This window comes from Juglans microcarpa x Juglans regia, chromosome 4S (assembly GCF_004785595.1).
Source record: "Juglans microcarpa x Juglans regia isolate MS1-56 chromosome 4S, Jm3101_v1.0, whole genome shotgun sequence".
Taxonomy (NCBI): Eukaryota; Viridiplantae; Streptophyta; class Magnoliopsida; order Fagales; family Juglandaceae; genus Juglans; species Juglans microcarpa x Juglans regia.
Window position 1 is genome coordinate 9,583,338 of NC_054601.1, and position 10,256 is coordinate 9,593,593.

A 10,256-nucleotide genomic window follows, 5' to 3' on the forward strand; every position below is an offset into this window, starting at 1 on the left:
ATGTACATTTTTTTTTTTTTACGTTTGAACGTCAAATGTGTAACGTGTGAATGTGAATCGAGATATATGAGAGGAAATCGATTCACGTTCGAACATTATATTATAATACGTTCAAACACAAGAAGAAAAATGTGAGAAATTTCCTGCTCGATTTCGGCCCCTCTGTGATGATATGAAACGCTCAGACGTTAAAATTTAACGTTCAAACGTTAGTCGATGAAATTTACTGAGAATTTATAAACATTCAAACATCAAATTTTCATACGTTCGAACATGAAAAGAAAAGTGCGGGAAATTTCCCGTTAGATTTTGGGCTCCGTTATAGTAAGATACGTTCGAACGTGTATATTTAACATTCGTGTCAAGTTTACTTGAATACCTCTCAAATGAGAGTTTCCGTATATTATATAAATTGTCAAGCCTTAATTATAGCCTACTAATCATCTGTAAAATAGGAAAGAATAAAGTAATACAATAAAGGAAATAAAACTTAAGTTGGCGCCTATACACATATATACAACTACTACTATTTACAGCCATATATATTTACTGCCATATATAGATATCATTGACATTCCTCCTCAAATTGATGCGGGTCGATCAAAAAGTATCAATTTGTCAATCATGAATTGATGACGGTGGCGAGACATAGTCTTGATAAAGACGTTAGCAGTTTGGTGCTCGGTGAAAATGTGAGGGAAGTATAATCACATGATAATCAAATGCCTCATGAATGGAATGGCAATCTACTTCAATGTGCTTGGTGCGTTCTTGGAACACATGATTGACAGCAATTTGAATAGCACTGGTGTTATCCACATGAAGAGGAGTAGGAGTAAGTTGCAGAACACCAAGTTCACTCATTAAACCCCGAAGCCAAACAATCTCAGAACATGCTGATAACATAGCACGATACTCAGATTCAGTAGAAGATTTGGATACTCGATCCTGCTTCTTACTTTTTCAAGAAATGAGAGCATTACCAAGAAACATACCAACCAGTAACTGAACGACGAGTATCCACCATCATTTACATTCATATTTAATTATTTAACCAGTATCATTTAATTATTTACATTCATATTCGTTCTATATATTATATGTATATATTACAATTAACATTCTTAATTAATTTTGTAGCACTTGAGTTCTACAAATGCACAAAATAGATCTTCTCTGACTGTCCACCATCATTCAGGTTCAAAGTCATTCCACCGTCTTGTTGAAATAATGGTAATTAAAAAATTATAGAATTCATTTATTTTTTTAATATTTTTTTATTTAGGTACTAACATTTTCTTTTTGAAATTGTTAATGTCGCTTTGCTAGAAACATGATGATCCTGAAAACTTTTCCTTCATTCATGTCTATGCCGCTGCTCACACTAATGAGCACAGTGAGTGGATGGATCCTGCCACTATAGATAATTATGTAAGCAATGTTAATTTTGTTAAATAAATTATGCAACATGTGAATAATTTATTTTTTATTTCTCTTTCTTTTAATACGTTACTTATTAACGATGTGTTTTCTTTCAAACTGCAGGAAAAAATGACGTAGATGTAGTCAACTTCTAGGGAATCCTCTCCTAGTGACGTAAACATATTCATGCAAGTGCTCGGGCCGCAGTCTAGTATGACAAAAGGTTTGGGACGATCTTTCAAGCATAGATGTTCATCCTTCTCAACCTCATCGACTTCACAAATTAATAATCTTACCAAAAATTTAGAAGCTGCACGGTGTGAGAATGAATATATGAGATCGAGATAGTAAAAGTTAGAATCTCTCTTAGAGCGATAGTCTCATTTAGAGACGCGTTTGCCGGACCAACAGAGAGACCAGGAGGAAAGAATATGCAGTGAAGTCTAAGAGCAAGTTCAGCGAGAGATGATGGTGCAAATAAAGCGTGTTATGTCGTTGCAACAAAATCGCAGTGGGCGAGAAAGAAGAAGAAATGAATTTTATCAATTTTATTAAGGTATATAACTAATTTTAATATCTAATTTTGAAATTTTATAAGACATTATTAGTTGTTAATTGACAGTATGTAATATGAAATAATTTGTATGTTTTTAAATTTTATGAAATTGTATTTCTGATTTGTATGTTCGAATATAAATTAAAAACATTTGAAGATTAGTTCACATTCAAACAAACGTTCAAATGTGAATACACAAAATTATATAGTAACATTCGAAATTAGGCCTCAACGTTCGAACGTACTCACCCTTAAACGAACAAAATGTTCGATGATTAAACTATTCATGTTCGAACAAACCTCAAAAAGTACAACTTATGTTCGAACGCTTCTTTGTTAATATTCGAAATAACGTCCGAACGACAAACCCATTACGTTTGAACATTGGTCTGTTAACGTTTGAACAAAATTTGAACGTTTGTTGCAATTAAGTTTGGACGCATAAACGTTCGAATGTAAATATTATACGTTCAATATTTACGTTCGAACTTGAATCAACGAATGTCAACTTATGTCATTCGAATGCCAATCGGTCGGGTTGACGTTTGAACATTCAATTGGATGTTCGAACGTTACTTTCTGTGACAAATCTCAACCGTTACAAAAAAAGGGAACGTTCAAACGTTACACCAAATGGAACACCTCCAACCGTCACTAAAAATATTTTTAGATATTTTTAGTGACGGTTTAATAGTAAACCATCACCAATTGTTTTATGTGATGCACATTAGGTACAGGTCGTGGTGACGGTTTCAAACCGCCACCAAATATCTTCAGTGGCATTTTGGTAATTTTTGTGATGGTTTCCTTTGTCACAAAAGACAAATTGTGTTGTAGTCCCAGTGGTACTGGGTGGTAAGTGTATCATAACATGTAGTGATAGGGTTACTACTCTATTACTATCCATCTACTACTCAAGTGCATTTCAAGTTTTTTTATTTTTTTACCATTTTCTTTGAAGTATTTTTTTAACATTCTTAATTATTAAGAAAAAATTAAAAAAATATATATAATTTTACTAATATACACTTCCTTAATCATTAAGTAAAATTAAAAAATTAAAAAAAAAATCAAATATAAAAAGAATGATAGATGTATAGTAATAAGACTATAACTCTATCATTATTATGAAATAAATGGTAGAAGCATGCAGCCAAAACCGCTATAGTGTTTGATGTATGACTGGGCCGAAATTCAGATGAATCCGGGTTTATAACCGGAAACCTATATATATATATATATATATATATATATATATATATATATATATATATTATAGTTTGAATGTTTTGATATCCAACTGTTTGAACCCCAATGAATGTATGGCATGAACATCTTTGATCTAGAGGCATGGAGGAATACAAACATTAGCCTTGCATATCATTACGTACTGACGACCGTCCCTAGTAATATCAAACAAAATTGGAATGATCTAAGATTGTTCACTTGCAGCAAAGATTATTAATGCATTCGCGACACAACGTGGGATTTAGTATTTCTATTTTCCTCGAAACTGACATCCTTTAGTTGCTGAAGAAGGGCAATTTCTCGGTGGTAAAGTATTCTCCCTGCTGTTGTTTGGTAAATTGAAGATCATGAGTCTGGCTATGTTTGGTAGATGACCTCGTACTCTTTCTTCAAGAAATCAAAAAAGAAATTCAGATGAGTCGTATGTCTGATAAAAAAAGACAGAAAATTAAAAAAAACCGGGTTCCCGGTTCTGGTTTTACAACCCGGTACCCGAACTGGGTCAACCTGGCTCGAAATTCGGTTTCTTGGGTTTTGGATGAACAGTCTTATTCATAATTCTCACATATTATATTTTTTTTAATTTTATTTTTCTTAAACTAATTAAATTTTTTTACTCATCATCTATACATTATATATTTGATAAGAAAAAAATAAAAATAAATGTGATGCATAAAGATAATGAGTAGAATTTTTCAACTAAAATATATAAACTGCAAGGGTCTAGCAATTGACGATCATGACCACAACAACAAATTAAAGCTAGCTGGGCCTTTAATTTCCACTTGTGATGAATTTGCACAGGTCAGCTGCATGAGATCACGAGTAATGTTACATGCAGTTATGAAATGCATAAATATCGTATAATCATTTTGAAAAAGAGTGATATTTATTATTAAAAAATATTATTTTTTATATAAATCTTGTATTTATTTACTTTTTTAAAAATAATTACACGACATTTACATATTCACAATTGCAACTATATTACTCAAAGAGATGATGTCAAATTAAGATAGTGCAAAAAGAATGAACCCATAAATCATTTGCATGGGGAAAGCACTAAACTATTGCTCAAATTTATAAGGTCATCATTCCAGTCCCCTCCAATTACAAGACTTAATTATAAATGAAAAATATTTGGTCACAAAAAAATTATATAAAAATAAATTTATAAAATGACTTGACTTAATATAATATAAAAATACTGTCAAAACAGAATTTTAGCCTAATCCTAGCTAACTAATTCTTGTAGGTATGTTCTTCTTAATTTTTTGTATATTAAGAGCACTGGCATTGGACTCATCAAATGAGTCCAATGTCCATAATTTGAAGAATTTAACGAAAAATACTCTGCATTGGATTCACCTTTTCCTTAAATCTTAAACTTTTAGCTACAGTGAAATCTCTTCTATCACCAAACTTGGCGACCTACTATTCAACATCTATCCGGTTATTTTATTACGAAACAATTATTTCGCACGCAAAAGCCGTTTCTCTTCCCTCTCTATTCTGCATTCTTCCTCTACCCCCGAAATCCCCAATCCCTTTCGATTCCTCTCATTTCCTTCTTCCTCTCCTCTCCTTTTCTTTCTTCCCGAATCGACGCATCTCCAGTTCTTTCTTCCCCCTTTTCTCTTCCTTCTTCCTCTACCCCGGAATCCCGAAATCCTCAAACCCATTTCCGACTCTTCCTCTCCCTTTCTTTCTTCCCGAATCTGGCAAACCATTCGGTCTTCCCTCTCTTCTCTGTTTTCTTCTCCACCCCGAAACCCCCAAATATCGACTTCCCGTTTCGATTCTTCCTCTCCCTTTCTTTCTTCCGCTCCCTTTCTTCCTCTCCGTTTCTTCCTTCCGTTTCCTCCTGTTTTTCCCGAAGCTTGTATCAAAAACTTTGCCGAGAAAGTGACCCGTGAATCTTCGTGAAGTAGATGTTGAAGTGCGTACGAGGTGTTTCAGGTGAAACAGAACCTCCATCACCTCCATAGGCACACCGTCGCCGATCCTTTCTCCCTTTGCTCCGAACGTTCTCCATCTCCGTGAGTTCACTCTCTCATATATATATATATATATATATATTAATCATATATGCATGTATGAAAAATTTTGCATGATCATTTATATGATTTTATATGACCTTTTTCTTGGGGCCGAATTGATTTTGTATGAATTTATATGATCTTCATGTTAGCTTAGATGGTGGAGGAGGGGATTCGGCCCCATTTCTGGGGGGTTGTCAATGTTCTGTTCTTGCCCAGATATATGCTGATTTTAGAGCTCTCTGTCCATGCCGTCCATGACTAGAACTTTTAGAGCTCTCTATACCTGCCGTCCATGCCTAATATTCAAGATATATGCTGATTGTGTATTAAGTTTTAGAGCTCTCTGTCCATGAAGTTTTATTAGTCTTTAGGAAATCAAATTACATTAAGTTTTGATTGTGTATTTTAAGCCTAGACAGAGTCTTTTTTCTGTGGGTCTGATGGCTTTATAACTGGCGATTCAGATAGCAAGGTATTGTTCATGCTTATCTATTTGTTTGTGTACTTTTGCACACATTTATCTATCAATGGTCATGTTGCTTCAATATTAGGAATCTTATCTTTGTTTTTGTCTCCCACAGGTTCTAATGTAAAACCTCTGTAGATGCATCCAATAACCATTTTTGTTCAATATTGGTTCTTGAAAGTTTTTTTTTTTTAAATTCAATTTGGAGATTTTTGTTGTCTTATTTACATTTGTGGCTCAAATGCTGTTAAGTCAGTTGTAGACTTGTCCCCTCGTTGGCCATTTGCAAAAAACATGTGTAATTGAGTTCTGAAGTGGTTGGGCAGTCACTTCAATAGTTATTTGCCAAGCCCTACAATGTTGTTGATTGTTTCTTGCAAAAGCTGGAACCACCTTGTTTTTTATTGAGAGTAAGAACTCCCGAGCCATTTATATTTCAAAATTTGAGGCCTTGTATAGGCAGTTATGCAAAAGGGTTTTGAAACATACAAATAAAAATGATTGAAAATAAAGTGGCTGGGCAGTCAACCTCTAGGGATAAAAATAAAGTGATTGAGAGTAAGAACTCCCTTAAATTAAGAAAGCCAACCTCTAGGGATAGTCTTAATCTACACGGATCCACTTGAGTAAAAAATAAAGTGCATCTTGTAATGTGAGGTCCGTGTGCCTATACTCGTGGAGTTGTGTATTTGAGTTGTATTTACTGGCTGGGCAACCACTATCTCTAATTAAAATTTTTTTGTTGTGTATCCAAGTTGTGTATTTGAGTTGTATTTAGTGGCTGGGCAGCCACTATCTCTAATTAAAATTTTTTTGTTCTGTATCCAAGTTGTGTATTTGAGTTGTATTTAGTGGCTGGGCAGCCACTATCTCTAATTCTGAACTTGCATTCCAGTATTTGAGTTGTGTATTTGAGTTGTATTCAGTGGCTGGGCAGCAGTCAAGCATTTATGTTTTTGTGGAATTGTGACTCTCTTTTGTGTATTCTGTGTATTTGATGTATTCATTCAAGCATAAACTCATTCTCTCTTCATGTTAATGATGTGTATAAACCAACATGCAACATGGTTTGATATTTTCTTAAAATATGCTTCCACTGCTTTATTTTCTTGTGCTGAGTAGTATCTTTTTATTGTACTGCCTTGTATCTAATTTTTTGTGCTTATTGTGCTGCCTTGTATCTATTGTTTGATTCTTAAAGGATGGGCAGTCCATCTGAGGAGGATCCCTTCTTCACCACTCTCTTACAAAGTGGAGGAGAAGGTTGCACTCCAACCTATGAGCAATATTCTAGTGTTATGATCCAAACAACTCCTCTTCACGGTGAAAAGAGGCCTCCTCCAAAAAAAGTTCAGAGAGGTGCATCTTTCACTGTTGAGGAGGATAACTTACTTGTATCCGGTTGGCTCAACATTAGCATTGATGCCATACGGGGTACCGATCAAAAATCCACACAAATGTGGGACAGAATTTCTGAGTTTTATCACGAGTATAAAAAACCAAATACTGCAAATCGTTCGATAGGGTCATTGATCAATCGTTGGTCCATGATCCAGAAATGCACAAACAAGTTTTGTGCATTTCTAGCGCAAGTAGAATCATTGCACCCAAGTGGTGCAACCGAGCACGACAAGGTATGTACCATTTTCCTTTAAATAATGTATTTTTTTATCGATTATTTATTTTTTTGACAATATTCCTTCAATTTTTCAGATTGAAAAAGCTAAAATAATGTACAAAGAGATAGAGAAGGGGAATTTCACAGTGGAGCATTGTTGGTGTCAATTGAGACACCAACCCAAATGGCAGCAACACATGAACAATCTGAATACAAGGAGAAAACCACCCGATAAACGTCCAGCCAATGAGCAGTCTTTTGAAGTTCCCGATGACGTTGTGGAGGAGAATGTTGAGAGGCCTCCAGGCAAAAAACTTGAGAAAGATAACTTAAGGAAGCGGAAGGCTCAGGAAGCATGTGATGTTGACTTCAACAGTGCGCTAGAAAAAATGACCGCTGATAGGCGACTGTTCATGGGAGAGAGGAGAGCATGGGTGACGAAGGCTGATGAAGTGAAGGGTGCACAACTAGAACTTGATAAGAGGAAGTTCGAGGCGGAGATCATGAGTAAGGATCTTTCTAATATGACCGTCATGCAACAAGCCTATTTCCTGAATATTCAGAAGAAAATTTATGAGGACTCTTTAAATAATTCCGAAGGTACATTCGACACATCTCCATCCATACCTCATGGAGGTGTGTAACTGTTGGTTCATTTACAACCCAAAATTCCAGTATTTAGTGGCTGGGCAGCCACATGTATATCCAAAACATGTGGCTGGGCAGCCACTAGTACTACTGAATGTTAGTTTTGGATTAAATAGATGACTGGACAGTTAATTAATGTTTTTGTGGATTAGAGACTTTATTTTGTTGAGGCTGGACAGCCACTTGAAATTGGCTCATGTTAGTTGATGTTGTTGTGGATTAGAGACTTTATTTTGTTGATATGGACAGCCAGCAGTCTCTTGGCTCATGTTAGTTTATTTTGTTGATTTTAGAGAATTTATTTTGTTGATATGGACAGCCAGCAGTCTCTTGAATGTTAGTTGATGTTGTTGATTTTGGAGAATTTATTTTGTTGATATGGATAGCCAGCCAAACTTGAATGTTAGTTGATGTTGTTGATTTTGGAGAATTTATTTTGTTGATATGGACATTCTAGATGTCATTCTATTACAATGGCAAGATGGTCAAGTAGGCAGGTAAATGAGATAAACAACTTTTAACACCCAAATAGGCAGGTAAATGAGATATAACAAAAACGATAAATTCAATATGTCTCATTTGCACAGAAATAGCTTTTAACACCCAAATAAACAATGCAGAATTCATTTTTAAAATGATAAAATAAACAATGCAACAATGATAAAATTAAACATAAACAATGCAACCACAAAATGTGTGCATTGTCTTTTATATATATTTTTTAAGCATGAATATGAATTTGCAATATTCCAAATGACATTCATATTCCAAAAAGCTTTAAAATAATATTCCAATAAAAAGCTTTAAAATAATAAACAACGACACATCATAACTAATAAACTTATTTAATAATCATAAACAATAAACAACGGCAATAAACTTCATAACTCGTAAATTATGAGCGGCCATGCAAATTCCATAAATGCTCGATAAGGTCAGCTTGGAGTTGAGAATGAGTGCCTCTATCTCTAATTCGATGATGTTGCGCAATGAACTCCATGAATTCAGGTATATTATCGCGTGAAATTGGCTCATGTGGAGTATCATCATTGGATTCGTAAATAAACTGGTCAGCCCCGAGATATTGATGACGCTCATCTTCAACGATCATATTGTGCAAGATAATGCATGTGTACATAATGTCTTTTAGAACTCGGGGCTGAAAATACCTAGCAGGTCCACGCACAATTGCAAATCTAGCTTGGAGTACTCCGAAGGCTCGCTCAACATCTTTCCTTGCAGACTCTTGACAAGCAGCAAAATGTTTTTTCTTTTTTCCATGTGGAGCAGGAATTGTCTTCACTAATGTTGCCCATGAAGGATATATACCATCAGCAAGATAATATCCCATTGTGTATTCGTGACCATTGATTGTGTAGTTGCACGGAGGAGCATGACCTTCGGCCAACGTGGCAAAAACAGAAGATCGATCGAGTACATTGATGTCATTATGAGACCCAGGCAAACCAAAAAAAGCATGCCATATCCAAAGATCATAAGATGCAACAGCCTCCAAAATAATAGTTGGTTCATTTACATGACCAGAGTACATACCTTTCCAAGCACTAGGACAGTTCTTCCATTTCCAGTGCATGCAATCAATGCTACCCAACATTCCTGGAAACCCACGGTTTTGTCCGACTTCTAGTAACCTCGTTATATCACTATTGGTTGGAGACCTCAAGTACTCACCCCCAAAAATTGACACGATCGCCTTTACAAATTTCTTCATACTCAACCGTGCGGTGCTTTCTCCAATTCTTACATACTCGTCCATAAGATCTGCCGTAACCCCATATGCAAGCATCCTAATTGCTGCAGTTATCTTTTGAAGGGAGGACAATCCAAGTCTCCCACTGGCGTCTCTTTTTTGGACAAAATAATCATCGTGAGCTTCAACTGCAGAATGTATGCGTAAAAAAAGATTACGATGCATTCGAAACCTCCTCCTAAATACGTTTGGCGGATATATTGACGGCTCAGCAAAGTAATCATTCCAAAGGCGCTCATGACCTTCCAATGGATTACGTCGGATGAACATACGAGGTTGAGAATTACGACGACGTGAAGCAGATGCTCCCTCGACTGCATGTTGTTGTCTATGTAGGGCCATTGCTTGTATCATATACTCCTCGTGATCAAAATAATCTTCATCTTCTATATGATCAATACTCTCAAAGGGATCCATAGGGAATTTGGAGAATTGTGTATTTGATGGAATGAAAGAAGAAATATTGGTTTTTGATGAGTGGGAAG

General features: G+C 35.4%; 2 protein-coding genes across 3 annotated transcripts; one reads left to right on the forward strand and one right to left on the reverse strand.

Annotated features, from left to right (window-relative positions):
• Positions 1–6,936: 6,936 nt before the first annotated feature.
• LOC121262014 (glutathione S-transferase T3-like) lies at positions 6,937–7,996 on the forward strand. The gene is made up of 2 exons (XM_041164455.1): positions 6,937–7,368; positions 7,448–7,996. Exons 1-2 carry the CDS (start codon positions 6,937–6,939, stop codon positions 7,994–7,996), a joined length of 981 nt encoding a protein of 326 aa, XP_041020389.1.
• A 738-nt stretch (positions 7,997–8,734) lies between these two features.
• Positions 8,735–10,256, reverse strand: LOC121263372. Of its 2 annotated transcripts, XM_041166229.1 has the most exons (2): positions 9,366–10,256; positions 8,770–9,218 (listed from the first exon to the last, which is right to left on the reverse strand). In XM_041166229.1, exons 1-2 carry the CDS (start codon positions 10,186–10,188, stop codon positions 8,896–8,898), a joined length of 1,146 nt encoding a protein of 381 aa, XP_041022163.1. In that variant the 5' UTR covers positions 10,189–10,256; the 3' UTR covers positions 8,770–8,895. The 2 variants fall into 2 exon arrangements, with proteins under 2 accessions (XP_041022162.1, XP_041022163.1); XM_041166228.1 differs by having other exon boundaries at positions 8,735–10,255.

Coding starts and splice junctions, on each gene's coding strand:
- LOC121263372 (XM_041166228.1), bottom strand. CDS start 10,188: ATGGATCCCTTTGAGAGTATTGATCATATAGAAGATGAAGATTATTTT.
- LOC121262014 (XM_041164455.1), top strand. CDS start 6,937: ATGGGCAGTCCATCTGAGGAGGATCCCTTCTTCACCACTCTCTTACAA. Junction 7,369..7,447: donor GTGCAACCGAGCACGACAAG/GTATGTACCATT, acceptor TCAATTTTTCAG/ATTGAAAAAGCTAAAATAAT.